General features: G+C 37.3%; 1 protein-coding gene across 5 annotated transcripts in view; it reads right to left on the bottom strand.

Moving 5' to 3' along the window:
• LOC123517692 (dedicator of cytokinesis protein 9-like) overlaps window positions 1-17,475 on the bottom strand; it is a 159,282-nt gene that overhangs the window by 138,473 nt on the left and 3,334 nt on the right. For 2 of the 5 annotated variants that reach the window (XM_045278044.1, XM_045278045.1), the window contains exons 2-8: window positions 15,282-15,385; window positions 13,668-13,784; window positions 12,412-12,584; window positions 10,903-10,972; window positions 8,274-8,401; window positions 4,556-4,658; window positions 4,270-4,432 (exon numbers count right to left, since the gene is read on the bottom strand). In XM_045278044.1, coding sequence (XP_045133979.1) covers window positions 4,270-4,432; window positions 4,556-4,658; window positions 8,274-8,401; window positions 10,903-10,972; window positions 12,412-12,584; window positions 13,668-13,784; window positions 15,282-15,380 — 853 coding nt within the window. In that variant the 5' untranslated portion in view covers window positions 15,381-15,385. Of the gene's footprint in view, window positions 1-4,269; window positions 4,433-4,555; window positions 4,659-8,273; window positions 8,402-10,902; window positions 10,973-11,455; window positions 11,569-12,411; window positions 12,585-13,667; window positions 13,785-15,281; window positions 15,386-17,475 lie in introns of those variants that run through there. The other 3 variants (XM_045278046.1, XM_045278048.1, XM_045278047.1) reach the window with 3 other exon arrangements.

Genomic DNA, 17,475 nt, shown 5'->3' with positions numbered 1-17,475 from the left:
AGCAGACAGGCGCAAACGGTGCAAGTGAGCTGCGAGTGTCGTGTGGCCCAGGCGAAGGCTCCAGAGTTGTTATTGTTGTGATGGTGGGTGCGCGAGCCCTCAAGGTCGTCAACCTCCCCGTTGTCATGGTAACGGGCTTCCCATTTTTTTCTTCCCTCCCTCACATACAGCTGCTGCCTCACTCGCTCACTCATTCTGCCATTGAGCAAGATACTAAGAACTTGAGTCAGTAAACGCAGAAGTAGGATAACACTCTTGCCAGGGGTGACGATGTGGTGGAACTGAGGCAGGGTGTTATTGTATTCAAGCGTGAGGCGAGCGGTGTGGCGGGTAACCACTAGTGACGCCTGGCGGCCAACAATAACAATAAATCCCGCGCTTTACGATTTATAAATTTTCAATTTTTTTAATCTTAAATTGCCTTATAGTGGACTGATGCAACTACAAGTTTGACGTAACTCGAGACCGACGTAACCCAGGGTGTTATTGTATTCAAGTGTGAGGCGAGTGGTGTGGCGGGTAACCACTAGTGACGCCTGGCGGCCAACAATAACAATAAATCCCGCGCTTTACGATTTATAAATTTTCAATTTTTTTAATCTTAAATTGCCTTATAGTGGACTGATGTAACTACAAGTTTGACGTAACTCGAGACCGACGTAACCCGGAACCTTACTGTGTGTGTATATATATATATATATATATATATATATATATATATATATATATATATATATATATATATATACAGTAAACCCCCACATTTAGCGATGACGTATTAATCTGCCGAAACCATTGCTAAATTGGAATTTCGCCAAATTTGAATACTACTTTAAATAGGGAAAAATACCAATCAGTCTTTCGTTCCCCCAAAGGCCCCATTTCGAGTCCCCATTTACAGCTGCAACATCGCCACCTTCATGAGAATCAGCACCCCTCGAACCACTAGTGGAGGCCATGGTGATAACGAAACTCACTAAACAGCGAGGATAGGAGCACAAAAAATGAGTTCACACGCTGGATTAACACACACAATAGCTCAAGTACAAGGTCACAACTCCTCGATTTACATCTCGTACCTACTCACTGCTAGGTGAACAGGGGCTACACGTGAAAGGAGACACACCCAAATATCTCCATCCGGCCGGGGAAGCGAACCCCGGTCCTCTGGCTTGTGAAGCCAGCGCTCTAACCACTGAGCTACCAGGCCGTGTGTGTGTGTGTGTGTGTGTGTGTGTGTGTGTGTGTGTGTGTGTGTGTGTGTGTGTGTGTGTGTGTGTGTGTGTGTGTGTGTGTGTGTGTGTGTGTGTGTGTGTGTGTGTGTGTGTGCCACGAATGTTACAAGGCGGACGGGACGATGTAACTTATCTTCGAGAGGAGAGGGGAGGAGGAAGGGAGATGGGGAGGGAGGAAATGGATATGGGGAGGGAGGAATGGAGAGAGAGAGAGAGAGAGAGAGAGAGAGAGAGAGAGAGAGAGAGAGAGAGAGAGAGAGAGAGAGAGAGAGAGAGAGAGAGAGAGAGAGAAAGAAAGAAAGAAAGAAAGAAAGAAAGAAGAGAGAGAGAGAGAGAGAGAGAGAGAGAGAGAGAGAGAGAGAGAGAGAGAGAGAGAGAGAGAGAGAGAGAGAGAGAGAGAGAGAGAGAGAGAGAGAGAGAGAGAGAGAGAGAGAGAGAGAGAGAGAGAGAGAGAGAGAGAGAGAGAGAGAGAGAGAGAGAGAGAGAGAGAGAGAGAGATGGGAACAGTCTATGCCATTGGGTAATTTTAGACACAAGGCGAGACACATGTAGCTTATCTTTAGTGATTGGTGGAGACAAGGATGGTGGGAGGAGCACTAGGATTTTAAGGACAGCATACGGCGTGTGTAGTTGGTATCCAACACATTATACGGGACAACTGAACTGAAGAAAGCTCAGAAAAGAAATATGACGCCTACGTAGGCGTCACCGTATATGCTACTGGGGATTCATGACGCCTACATAGGCATCACCGTATTGAAGGGGTTAATAGTCTGCTGACTTGAAAATAGTAGAGACAGCATATGGAGTCAAGATGGTGGCCAGCAATGCTATAGTTTTCTCTCCTCTTTCGTGTCTGTGAATAATATCCAGCTTCACTTCCAGAGTAAGAGACTTCCTGGTCTTCTTAGGAACGCTACGCCACATTGCAGGGCGTTTTGGTGGTAAGTTGAGCGAGTGAAGACGAGCTGCTGCTGACGCCGTTATGTGGTGCGTGTTGTCCACAAGAGGCTTGATCTTGATCTTGATTCTACAGATGTCTCAGAATTTCTCCTGAGGCAGGCCTTAGTATTTGCAGCTCCTGGTGTATTCAAAAGCTTGTCGGCTTGCGTGATACAATGGGGCTTTCAAACTTGGAAAAAATTACCTTGATAAAACTTCGTTAAAGCGAGTTTGGTGTTTGTTAAACGAGCAGATGGTAGTAAAATTAAACCTTCGTTGTGTGAATCTTCGTTAAACGGGTGTTGCCTGTATATATATATATATATATATATATATATATATATATATATATATATATATATATATATATATATATATATATATATATATATATATATATATATATATATATATATATATATATATATATATATATATATATATATATATATATTGGTTCTGGCCCAGCAGTGAAAAGTGGTTCAGTTGTTTGTTCACATTTGTGTGACTGCAACGTTCCAAGTCAGAACTTCCAAGGAACAACTGGCCAAGATGGGCTGCTCTGTTGTTTATGAGTGGATAAAGCTGTTTGAATAGTTTCTCATAGAGAACAATAAAGGCCAAAAATAGCAACGAAAAAATAGCAACGACTTGCTGGGGGTGAAGGGGCTGCTGTGTTTGTTTACAGTTGACAAATGTGACAAAGGTGGTAGCGAGCTTGTGTGTGACGACGACCAGCGACGAAAGTTGGCAGGAAGTTGATGGAAAAGTGGTAGTGTGACGCCACCTTTATTGTTGTGTGTACATCCCAACCACCCCTTGTACTGCTTATGTACCATTTTTGTTCCATATTCTACATTTAATGTGCTTTCAGTCATTGTTTTCTTACCCATTAGGGTTATGTACATGTCTTTTCTCAATTTATAAGGGGTTGGGAGAGAAAATTCCACGTATCCGGATTTTTTGCGTATCCACCAGGGCCTTGGCTGCTATATTCCGGATAAGCGGGCAATTACTGCAATTCTATTTCCATTAATTTCTATGAGAAAAATTTATTTGATATACGATTTTTGTGACATACAGTAATACTCCGCTTAACGAACAGGATAGGGGGTGTCAAAGCTGTTCATAGAGCAAAAATTCGTTAAGCAGACATAATTTTCCCATACGAAATAACGGAAATAGGGGGGATGCGTTCTGGGCTGGTCCCCAACATACCACAAGGGTTAAAAAAAAATTATATATACATTTGGCAGCATATTGGGCCACCGGTGTGCCATTACTTTTATGATGTCATATGAGTCATTGGAAGTTAGAGGAGCTATGTACAAATTCTCTCCCATTCTCACATTTATGTCCACAAAACAACATTTCTATTAGCTTTTTACAAACCTTGCCCTGAAGAAAGGATTGTTTTGTAATGCATAAAGTGAAATCTTATATGGAATAGCAAAAAATAAAGCAGAGATGAGATCAGCCACAGACAAAGCGGTAGACTCGCAGCAACTCGGCCGCTTCTTCTTCTTGTGACCCTTTTAGCTTGGCGTGTTGTCTTTCCCCATGATGTTTGTTTCCACTCCTCTATTGCCTGCTATAATGGATATCATATCTTAGTATTCATATACGCTCATGCCATGAGGATAACCTCGACTCCGTGGCACTAAGTAATAGTGAATTATCAATGAAATACCGCGGTATTTCATTAGTAATTCACTCACACTCAGTGCCACGAAGTCAAGGTTATCCTTATGGCATGAGTGTATATACTAAGATATGATATCCATTATAGCAGGTAATAGAGGAGTGAAAACATAAACATCATGATGATAGTAACACGCAAGCAAAGGGGTCACAAGAAGAAGAAGCGGCCGAGAGGCCGCGAGTCTCCCACTTCGTCTGTGGCTGATCTCATTTCTGCCACTGTATATATATATATATATATATATATATATATATATATATATATATATATATATATATATATATATATATATACACATATATATATAATATATATTTAATCAGTTCTTACTCTTGTTTCGTAGGCTTATGTAAGTATTACCCCCATGTATCAAAATTAAATGATCAGTACCTCTTTCACTCCGAGAATCATCTTGTGGTTTGTCAGCATGGATGACACGTGTTAGTTTGTCTATCCAATCTTCCAAGTCTGCCTCACTCTCAGCAGAGAGCATCACAGACTTTGCACATTCAGACAACTGTAGCTCAAAGCAACACTTCCCTCTCTTGGGATTCTGAAAAGGTCAAGCAATTAATTGTTAACTTTTTAAATACTACGAATAATGACTTAAAAATCAATTTCAAAAATTTCATTCATATGATCCATATCTCATCATTCCATACACATGCATACTCACCCTTGTAATCTGTGTGCAAAAATCCATCACAATAGTTCCCTTAGGATCATGCTTCCTTTCATCCTTATGAAATTCCAGTAGGTATGTGCCATCCACTTCTTGCCTGTAAAAAAAAAAAAATCAAGATTCTTCCAGTTTAGTGTTGGCAAGTTGAATAGTCAGTAACTACTCTCATGTTAATAATGAGCACTGTCCATATAACACAACCTAGAAAATTTGTGTCAGCATCTGGCATCTCTCACCACCTTACCCAGGCAACCACACCAACCTTCTGGTATAAATGGCAGGAGTGGTGGTGCATTGTTTACGTAAGTATCCTGATTGGATTCTATGACATTTTCATTAATATGTGTTCTTTGTGATTACATAATCATGTCTTGATATACAAGTAATAATCACTGTCATGAAAAAACCGTTCTTAAATTTGTTCAGTACAAAGTAGTCATAGGATAAAGAACAAATGCAAATATGGTTAGCATGTTTGAGTATAAAAAGCAGCACCAACTAGTTACTCAAGGACAATGGTGAGACCAATGTCATGATTAATTCTTCTAGTAGTCAGCGTCTCTAGAAAATGTCTCCTAAGACATTAAAAGTCATACATTAGTCAGTGATTATTACAATTTATTTTCTATATTACATTTGATTTATTACCTGTCAGATCAATTTTGACATAAAAGGAGCTTTTTCAAATACCCTAGTGGTTGCCAATGCATTGTTTCCTATCTGGACTCTACCTCAGAGAAGGAATGGATGATTAGGATCTATAGATACATGAAAATGTACACACTAGACTGACAATTATTACATTGTCGTATTCACTTTTACTTTGTTCATAATTAAATCATTAACCCCTTCAGTACCAGGAAGTGTTTACATATTGATTCTGGTAACTATTTGGTGATTTTATTCAGCTTCAGAAACTTATGTGGGGGATTGAAATGGTAAAGACTGTGGCTATTACTCTTCTGATCTCCATAGACCCTTCCTAATGTCAATAAAATGGTCTAATCAGACACAAATCTCAAGGTAAAAATGTATCCCAGTAATGAAGGGGTTAAGTTAAGGAGAGGCGATGGCGAAAAAAAAAAAAAAAAAAAAAATTTTTTAACCTCGAAATTGAGTAATTAATACTGCTTTTACCCTTGAAATATTTACTGTTTTCTGTGAAAACGGCAAGTTCCTATCTTAATTCCGTATGTGTTTAAATCACCTTTATTTACGCACTTTAATCCGTAGAATCTGATCAAAGGTATATGGCTATCCCTCCGTGATCCAGTTAAATCACAAAATTATCAAGTGTTACAAAATCGAATGGAAACACTTTTATCATCAATAGACTTATTATGTGCATATACTGGTAAAATATTTTGGCAATACTGACTTTAGTTTCGCCGCAACAAAGCCTTAAAGCTGGAGAGTGGCGCAAGTTGGCAACCTCAGCCCCGGCCCAATAAAACGCCCCTGGAGACGTAGTAATAGTAGTACCGCTAGTAGAAGGCTGAGTAGTAGTAGCAGTAGTAGTAGTGCTAGTAGAAGAAGTAGTAGTATGGAGAGAGACAGTAGTGGTGATAGGTTGTATGGTAGGCTGTGAGTAGATAAGGCACGCGCTGTCCTCTTATCTCTCCCGTGTGGTCGACCTCGCACAGTCGACCTGCCTGCTCGACCTGCAGAGAATCTATGGGAGGTCTTAGCACCCCTTGAAGCTGCAGGGGCACCAGTAGAGACCGTAGATGTCAATTCAGAAGCGGATAATGGTGTAGGTTGGGTAGTGGTGGTAGGAGTCTCTATAACGAGGCTCGACTCACTTCCTCGCCCTCTCGTTGCCCTACGAGGCCTTACAGGATGAGATTGTCTTTCATCCTCACTCTCACTAGAATATACTAGCTTTCTTTTCGCTGGAGGAACCATTTTCAGTAACAAAACTAACACAAAACCGCAAATATGGCGAGCAACTGCAAAGCATGTATGTACTCCACAAGCGATCCTGGCAAATTGAGCGTGATAGGCCTAGTTTCAATTTCTCTCACCAGGGGTGTAGTGGGAGGGTAGGAGTACCAGTGTAATCATTTTGACAGCGTTACCAATTAAAGCGCATTTGTGGTGCATTGCTAAATATCCTGTCACCCGGGTGGTGCATCGGACTCGTGTACCAATTCCACCCGGGTGGCGTATCGGACTTTACGGGTTAAAGGTCTCTTTAAATGCCCCGCCATGTGGTAGGCAACATGATTTGTCGTTGCTTATGACTTTGTAGCATTTTTCAGGGTTTTTTTTTTTTTTTCTATTTTCTAGTGTTTTTATATTATAGACCTTCATATGTTAACATCAGGACAGAGCGGGAGGGAGGCTGTGTAGGCTGTAGGCTGTGAGGTCGGCAGTCACAGGCAGTGTCTTGCCGGACGTCTTGGAATGTAGATATGTAGCACTCTGCAGCTAATCATCTTTTCATTTTCCACATTTTCCCTGCACTTTAGAACATTGAAAGTCATGGATCATCAATCAAAGATGAAGACCATCCAGATAGAAAGGATGAAGAAGCTGAATGAGAGGAGAAGGGAGGAAGAAGAGGGCAAAGATCTTAGTCACTCGGCGCAGTGACATCTGCCACCACCCAATCATGACACACATGTCCTCTCCACCACCACCACCTCAGCTTGTTCCCTCAACCTCACAGCTGTCAGCTTCACCATCACAAGCAACAACCGAGTCACAAGCAACAACAAGGATGGATACATGTTTTCATCTTTTGAAAAGCAAGATTCCTCCTCCTTGTGAAGATGAAAAATTTATTATTTTTCAGTCACAACTTGAAAGTCCGGTATCAAGAACATGTGCCAAATGCTGGGGTACCAAGACAATGAAGGCATCAAATAATAGCTTTGACATTTCCATCAATGTCATGTGTTTCACATGCAGTGACAGTGACACGCCAGTAACACCACATCACTTGGTAGATGCTGGGAAGGAAAAAGACCTCACTGAGCTGAACTGCAAGCTTGTATATGAATTACAACCTTGTATATAAGGTAATAAATGACCTTGGCTGTGCAAGATCGAACAGAATTGCCCAAGGACTAAGCATGTAGCCAACAAACATTGTGATATACACTGCTCAACAGAAAACAGCTCATATCTCAAAACTAAAGTTACTGATATTTCGAGTGCAATATCTGTTAGTTTTTAAGTAATTTCAGATATAAAGGTATCAATGGAAAGAGGAAATATAGGAGATTCTTTCATCATGAGATATTTTGAAAAAACTATAGTTACGTCTCTTGAAAAAATCTAAAAAGGAAAAAGAAGGTAGTTTTTGTCATCGATATTTAAATTTTTTTTCCATATATGAATTACAATAATCAAGATATTTTACGATGGAAAAAAAGCTACATACATGTACAGCATGTACAGTTATTTTCTAAGTAGTAGATTGAAAAACACTGGAGAAATAGCAAAGAATGCCGATGCTATCTATTACCGTTTTCAGAGCGTATTATATTTTTTTTCTCTGAAACTAATTATCGTATTTTAATAATACTTAGGATTCTTGTAATTTAGGTATTAATACATAAACACATCAAATTTCATGAGAACCTGACATAAAAAAAAAATACATCTCTTAAGTAAAAACCGTTGCCTCCCCTTAACAACAAATGCACCACATTACATTTGTGTCAAAGTAATCAAGTTAAGCCTGCCTAGAAGAATACTACCTTACCTTAGACAAGCAAATCTTCTTTTAAAGGTTTTGGAGGAGAAGTTTCCAAATATCTTATCATTGCCACTTTCTGGACCTTTCAGGAGATAGCCTTTCTTTAGAATATTTTCTCCATTCATCAGAATAGCCTGGAAATCACAGGGAAATATTTTACCTCTAAGTAATCTTACAGTAGTAAAAGAACAACCTCTAATGTGTAACTTTGAAATATTATTATTCAAACTTGTTGGTCACTTCACAGAATTAAAACTTTTTCTTATTTCTAGTACAACTAGCTAGCGTCCTCATCACCAAAATGAAAAGTAAGCAAGCAGTTATTTCTCACACCTTACATGTAACTAATCCTTAATAAAGCTTATGAAATAAAGAAACTACCAATAATAATAAGCAATGGGATTATCCTAGATTTATTTTGCATATTTTGCAACTTATAAGTACATACAACAATAAAAAAAATAAAGGTGAATAGAATTATCTTTGCTCCACCACATGCTTATTTATCTAATTCACAATATCTCTCATTAATAATTACCCTATGTGAAATAGTACTGCTGCAGAAGGATCCTTCATCAATAAGATAGATCCCTCTCAAGCATTTTAATAAGCATACTTTTACAATTTTCACACCATTCTCTATCATATCTAATATTTCATATTTTTGGGGGGGACTTCCACAATGGAGATGGTCAATGTGGAAATTTTTTTTTTCTTTTTCTTGTTTTTTCTAAGCATTCTCTCCCTGCATGATTACAGCCTTGCTACCCTCTCACTCCCTGCAATATTCATCCTCTCAGTTTATTTCTCTTTCCACTCCCTGGCTTCCCTCTCTTATTCAAATTTAGAACCTCATTCTCACTCACTCTCAGTAGATGTCTAAATTACACAAATATCATGCTTTAAGCATTCAATTATTCACTAATCTATCCTCTTTTCTCCTGCTTTATAATCCTTGGCCAAATCAAAAACAACTGTCTCTCCATCTCATTTTGATATCAGTATCCACAAAAGTTGCACTGTATTCCACACATTTCCCCAAAACAATTATGTGTAATACCCCTACAACATCTCTACAGTGTCTACAAAAAAAATAGAGCATCCCCTTTAGCTTTCCACCATAGACAAAAATCAAGGTTTTACTAAGAAAACATTGATATATTGAACCAAAGTACCTTTGTTAGTACTTTGTCATATCTTCATTTGTGTAAAGGAACATTTTGACTCATTTAGGTATAGAGTCTGCTAAGTTTGTGAAGGTACCTGTTGCATTCTGAAGTTTCCATAACCCAACTACGTCGTTAATTTTCTTGGATGAGGTGTGGAACAGATGATGCATCGTGGGCTACAAAGTTGTTTTTCCATGGTGATCTACAGGCTTTTGAGCAGATTTATATCTAGTGAATTGCCAAGCCACTCCAACACATTGATTTTTTGCTTGTTCAGTCACTTCCTAACTGATTTTCCTCCATGGTAAGCTCCCACAGCCATGCAACTTTAATACAGGTATATGTGTCTTTTCTCATTCTCATCTACCTCATCTTCCTACACTACTGAATGATCTCAAAACCATCACCCCATCCAAATGTTTGACAGATATTTCTGTGTAAAGTAGTCAGTCTTTTGGTATTCTGATTATTCCTGGACATTGTGTCCAATATTTGTATTGCCATGCAAACTCAAGTTATTTCTTGACCATCTGCTTTAAGAGGAGTGGTTTACAGGCAGGCTTCCACAAGTTCAGATCCTTCAAAGGACTGTGTTGGATTGTCTCCTCAGATACTTCCCTCCAACAACGTTGGATTTTTTTTTTTGTCTACTGGCAGTCACTCATGGGTCTTTCATCATGTCTTGTTTTAAGAGGATGTCTGTTTTCTTGGAAGTCTTCCTTAGCCTACCAGTTGCGTGAGATCATGCTCAGCAGCAGTCCCATTGCAATTGTAAGCCACCTAATAGTTGACTGTCCTTGCCTAATATACCTCAATATTTCTTTCATGAAGACTCTTTCTGCTTTTCAAGCAAGAATTCTAACTATTTCCTCACAAGACAAGTTAACAGGACTGATCTTCACTTTCACTGCTGCAAAATACAACAGAACAACAGAGAAAGTGTTTGTTGCAGGTGAAAACAGGCAGTTGTGCCATGTGGACAGAAAACAGAACACCACAGTGAAAACTCGGAGAACCCTGATACAAACACACACTTATGAGGATGGGGTGGTACATCTAGTGTTGCAATGCTGCCAAGCATATGATCAGCAAAGAATTGTAACAACAAACCCTACAGCAACCCATGCACCATAATCCACTGTTATTGTGGTAAAGAGAATACTAATCTTTCCACTACTCTCTCCTTTTTCTCTTTCATTTTAAGCACCATTTATCTATGGATTCATTAAATAAACCACTTCCTTTCTCACCCTTAATAGCACACAGCAAATTACAACAATACACTAATGAGACAAAACACTAGCTGTGACCATGAGGTGTGTTCATGAGGTATTATATAGTTTTCATGAAATGAGAGCTTTAAGATACCAACTTTAAATAAATGCAATACATAATGTAAATTTTGAATAATCAACAATGTGAATGTCGCAGTAATATAAAATACTAAATTACTCCAGAGATCTTACCAAATCGCCTTGCTCAATATCAGTGTCCACTTCATAGACTTGTTCTTTCAGGTCATCCACTCGTGGCAATCTACAAATTAAATCATGATTATCACTAAGAGATAGAGGTAACTTAATATGATGATGAATTGTCTGAGGAATACATATGGAACAGCAAATACTATGAGTCATATTGAAATAAACTGTATGAACACATAGAGAAAATAGAAAAGTGACTAATGAAGAAACTGGATTAGATATGACAGGTGCACAATGAGTGAAGACCACAAACATCTATAGACTATAGACCCTACAATGCTAGTGTAAAAACATACTGGAATATCAAGTGAGGAACTTGAACAAAATATCTAATGTTGGTGTAAAAAAACAAAATAATAAAAAATAAATAAATAAAAAACAAAAATTCATGCCAAAAGGCCAACAATCATATATCCACTCACTTAATTAATAAAATAAAGCCTGATGGTAAATGCAGATAAAATGTCTCCATAAAGCTTCATGTTTTATAGACAATAAAAGTAATTATCAACTGGTTATGCAATTGTAACATTACTTTGAGTGTTGGACCTTATCAAATGAGGTGGGTGATTGTCAGTCATGTTGTATCCTGTTTCAGCCAACACATAGCACTTTATTCAAGCACTTCTCATCTCCTTACAATTTTTTCTGCAAGATTACCACATACTAAAATTTGATATTTAAAAAAAAAATAAATAAAAAAATAGATAACAATACATCCATCACAAACCATTAAATACTGTTCATGTACTTCAGCAAAGTCTTGCTGATCTGTAAGTTAATTTACAGAAAAATGAAGTTATCTTTTATATGGACAGTTCAGAACATTTCCTTAAAACTGAGAAAAACAATTATATGCATCACTGCACTATTTTTCTTTTTCTTTTTTACTTCCAGGGCATAATAATATTTGAAAACTTATGATTCACTGAAACTTATGATTCACTGTCTTTAAACTAAAACAATGAATAATTTCAATAAAGCACTAAGTATTTCAGAATTTTATGATATACATGAAGGGTATATGTAATGAGACAAGAAAAGAAAAAAAGTCAGAGGAACAATCTTGACTTGGGATCAGCATAAGGTACAAAATGATGCAACATTAAACAAAATCATCAATGGTAAGGGAAACTGATTAAACATTCTCAAGATGTGATAGTCCAAGGCATTTATGCATAATAGCAAGGAGTGTGCTTTTAGCATTAGTAATACAAAAAATCATATAATTGTCAGATTTTAAGAAGATAAGTTAGAAAACGGCAATAACTGTAGATATGATGACCCTTCCCTATAGCCATGCTTGACTTAAGTAACCAATAATGAATGGTTACACAACTTATAACCATGACCCATGCAAATATAAACTTGATAAAATTTGCTCATAACACAGACAGCATCATGTGGTAATCAAAACACTTAAAAGATTACAAAACATAACACTGTTCATGCAATCAAGGAATTGAAAAAAAAAAAATCCTCATAACATACCTTGGGAGATGGAGGTAAGATCCAGAATATGGGAGGTACTTGTATGTGATGGTGGTGAGGTCCTGCGAGTAAGTAGCGAGGCATTGGCGAACAAGAGGGTTTGTAATGTCCTCTTGAAGATGTACAGAAGCTAAGGACTGCAATGTTCTAGTAACTCGAGGAACAACACAGTGCTGTTGGGATTTATGGAGTCCATATATATGATCATACCCTGACTAAATATTTTACAATAATCTCTTCACAGGAATTCATTCATAAACAAAATGAAAACAAACGGCATTTGCCGCAGGAGCACATGCCACACAGTTTAGCATTACACTGACTCTAGTGGAAATATTCTGGTAGCTGCACCTTGCCATCCTGCCAGCAAGACCACAACAGCAGAAATGCCTAATGACAGTTTGGGTGGCAAGGTGTTACTATGGGTGCTTACACACCTCTGACTTTCCCATGTATGGTGGTTAGACAGTTGAGAGACCAACTGTTTATTCAGGTGGAATGGATGGTCTTATGTTCATGACTTATGAATCAATAGTTTCTCACTTTAGCCACATGTTCTTCATACGAAGGGCAGCTCATCCAAAAATAGTTAAAGAACTTTGCATCATCAGCCTTCAGATCTTTGTAGAGAATGTAAACTACACAATGGAGAAATTGACTGCAGTTCAAGGACTAAATCCAGAATTTTCAGATTTTTTTCTTTTGATGACTTATTCATTCATATACTATTTATTCTCTTTTTAACATCCTCCATCATCAAGGGATAGTGATAAATTGATTAGTGACAGCAGTACCTCACTGTGATTGTTTAGCCTGTACTGGGCAGCTGCTGGTGTGGTGTGAAATAGTGGCAAAAACCGTTTGTGTGAAAGAGATTTTAACAGTAACATTTTCACTATTCATATTATGCATCTTTAACGGTATAATAATTGGTATCATATAACAAAGTTTTCAGACATTATCACACAACCCCAAATAAATCAATACATTTTTAGTGAAACCATCAAAAGTCCTGCAACTGGAGTAATTTTAATCAGTTGTATTACATCAGGCACAAATATTTCTTTCTTTTTTTCTTAGGTAATGGTTATGAAACAAAAGTTACTAGCATTAGTCTATAAGTTGAATAATGTTATTGACAACCACTGTAGGAAAACAATAATAACAACAAAGCCAAATTAAATTGACAAAGGAAAAGATTGTATAAGCAGAGTAACATGATCACACATAACTCACTGCTAACTTATCATACTCACAGACATATCATCAGGAGGGTACAGCAACAGTTCCCGTAGGGTATCATTATTCAACATTATTTTGCTCTTTGATACATAATCTTCAAAGTCTATGGGATCAGCAAGTCGAGGTTTGACCTGAAATATCATTTAGCGAATGGAAACAACACCTATGTATCTATTTATACTGCAATCATACTTTTAAGAATCTGTGCTTTGTACCTATACAGGGGATCCTCATGATTCGATCGTTCGCAGTTCGAATTATCACCAATTCAAACTCAGTTAATTAATACCCAATCCTCAAGGTTCGACCGATTGACTCGCCAATTCGACATTCATATCTCCCGCACCACCCACCCGGTCAAATCCGCCGCCAGCCCGCCAGGCGGAAGTATAAACCAACGCTACCCTGTGCCAAGGCTGCCACTCATAGGGGAAATCCCCTACAGTAGGTGATTTTAGCCTAATGTAGGGGGTAGGGGATGCCTACGGGGAAAATAGCAAAGGGAAACTAGAGTTTATTGACAATATGTTGGGGAATGTTTTTTTTTTATTTCAAACACTAAATATTTGTCTGGACACCCATTACAGTTTATGAAATATGGATTATAAATATATATATATATATATATATATATATATATATATATATATATATATATATATATATATATATATATATCTGACGCAACATGTGGGAGTATGGTGCAATGTGGCGAGGTGCTCCATTAGGATGAGAGTCAATCGCTTATTGCCGCATACATCATCCAGTCTGGCATGATAATATACCGACAAAAGTTAATTTTTCGATACCAGAAATTTTTCTTTTTTTTTCTCTTTTGTAGTAAAAGAATAAAACTGCAAAAAGTATAAATACGCTTATTTTCACACAATAATATATGCATGTACAAAAAAGAATTTTGAGATTGGCATAGGTGAAATAGGGGAAAATGTGCACGAGTGGTAGGTCAAAGTAGGAGGAAATGCGCATGAGTGGTAGGGAGAAATGAAAATTTAGAGTGGCAGCCTTGCAGCCTGTGCGTCTCTTAATCTGCGTCACTCTCATCCCAGCCGGCATTCCCCAGCCCTAAGAAGCACAACTTCCTGCCTTTCAAAGATAAGCTTGAGCTTGTAAGAAAGTGTGAGGCAGGTATAGTTCACAGTGTCGTTGCACTGCAAATGGGTGTCCCTAGATCAACAGTATCAATAATTTGGAAGAATAGGGACAAGTAACACAAGACCATTGCATCATGCAAATGTTTTTATTTCCAAAAATGTACTGTACAGCACCCTAATGTGTTTAATAAAAAAAAAGTTAGATATAAATGAAGTACTGATTTAATCTAGGTTAGTATTTTAAAGGTTATAGTGATGTTTTAGGGGGGTCTAGGCTGGAGGTTGGTCCCTATTCCCCCTAATTCTTGAGTGTCCTATGGGAAAAATTGCTTCACGATTCGAATTAACGCTGATTCGACCAATGAAAGACCGCCCTAACCCCGTCGAATTGCGAGGATCCCCTACAGCACATATTATACAGTACATATTCATATAATACAACAAATTCATAATTATTTCAGGAAATAGTACCTTATTATCACATGAAAATACACTGAAATAGAAAGGATGTTTTACCTGTGTTGCTGTGGCTTTTACAGCCTGAGATACATTTTCCCGAACCTGTGCAGCCATTCCAGGCTTGCACAGACCACGTGTAAATTTTCGTTCTGCCATTGTTCCTGGAAAGTGTTCATATATAATTCTAGTTGCCTCCTCAGTTTAAAATTGCATGACTTAAAAAAACTCAAATGCAAAGTTAATAGGGTACATTAAAAAATAAGACAGTTAAATCTTTAAAAATACAGTAATTGTTTTCCCTTTTATTCAACTCCTGAAACATGATAAATCTTCAGAGATACTGCTTATGTATTGTAGTTTCCATACCATACTTCAACCACTTTACTTTATGTGTGATATCCTCAATGTACAATGAAAATGGTATATATTTGTATGTCATTTACAGTATTGTACTTAAAGCATATATTAGATGGTATTACTGAAGGATGAAAAAAAAATCAGCAGTAGTAAAAATCCCAAGATACAAAGAACACAAGCAGAAGGCACTCATTTTTTATAAGTAACAATCTAGCACAGCCTATCTATAGTGATAGCTTCAATTGAGTCAGCAGCCAATCATGAAAATAATATGAATGGTTAGCCAAGACTAAACACTTGTAAAACCAAAATCACATGCTCTCAATCTACTTCACACAGAGTCCATGCATAGGCTACAAGTGCTGTCACTATGTAAGTAACCAATAATGTCTTTAATACCTTTTAGACAGCACCTGAGGTACAAGAAGATTGATGTGGTATCAATAAGCCATACAAATGTACCCATAAAAATATCTATTACAGTACTTGGCTCACAAGTTCCCACCAATATGAATGAAAAGTAAACATTTAATTACAGTAGGTTCATGTCATTTTTTCAGCTTTTAATAATGTGGTTAGCATGTACATTGTTTATTAAGTTTGTATATACATATATATTTTTTCCTTTTACATTATCAAATTTTTTGTTACATTATTATTCCAGAAGAGTGAGGAAAGTACACTGGAGTAACACTGTCTTTTGTTTACATGCAATAAATCATCACAATAACAATATCAAATTATTGTTTATCCAATAATCATTTTTCCTAGTTTAATGTGTAAAGCTCCCCTTTTTTTCTTATCTTTTCAGTGTGCTCAAGTATACTGTGGGTGTATACACACAATAGCTCATGTCACTAATATTAAGTTTTCATATGCCTGGGTGGGAACACAATTATTAGTCACAATTAAAAAAATTTAAATCAGTCCCAAGAAAAACTTATGGGTCTAGAACAAAATTTTTTCCAGATTTCTTGACTGATTTCACTAAAGGGATAATTGATCCCAAAATTATGGAGCAACTTCCAAGCCAGATGGGTAAGAGAGATGTAACAACACATCTCTCAAGACAGACACTTTCCTCTCTAGTCTTCTAATGTCACCTTCACCAACACTCTTCCCTGTTTTGCAGGATTTAATGATACATTGAGTGCATTCTATCAGTTAGGTTGAGTGCCAAGGGAAGTAAAGTCTGGTAAGGTTACACATTGGTGGTCAAGTGTGCAGGAAATATATGCATGTGGTACTTGACTCCCTGCCCAGAGACATAACATGGTAGTCATGGTATATAAACAGTGCATAAGATGGTGAATGGCCAGTTGTTGTTGTTGTTGTTGTTTTCACTAAATTTTTTACCTTGGGAGGGATGACTACTTAACTATATTTTTCTAGAAGACAAGTACCTATCAGGTTAGGTGGAACTGTGTAAGGGTAACTTGCCACTTAAGTTTCTCAAGTCACATTCACTCAACTTTCCCATGGTAAATATTGTGATTAGCTATCATGGAAAAATAATGGAACATTCAGTAAATGAATCTTGTTTGTTTTGTGAGACAAAGTGAGCTTGTCTTTTCTTTCTTCCCAGTTGCACTCATCCTCTCATCAAAACAAGAATGCCTAAAAATCTGTTAATCTGGGAGACATTAGTGCCGGTAAAACAAATTAAATCAATGCTACCAGTTATTGTTTCAATTCTGAAACATGCTACCAAAGTTCATGAAGTTATAAGTGGCAAAAAGGTATGAAAGTACATAAGAACAACATATTAAAAGTGCATAAAGCCATAAGTAGGACAATAAATAACAATAACAAATTAAAGTGATTTAATAAAACCCAGGCACCAAAATTGATTCATTGGTATCGTTGATACATTTGGTTCAAAACTACCGACAAC

Source organism: Portunus trituberculatus, chromosome 42, assembly GCF_017591435.1.
Source record: "Portunus trituberculatus isolate SZX2019 chromosome 42, ASM1759143v1, whole genome shotgun sequence".
Classification (NCBI taxonomy): domain Eukaryota; kingdom Metazoa; phylum Arthropoda; class Malacostraca; order Decapoda; family Portunidae; genus Portunus; species Portunus trituberculatus.
The sequence above is the reverse complement of the archived record's forward strand: the minus strand, read 5'-3'. Positions and strand labels throughout refer to the sequence as shown.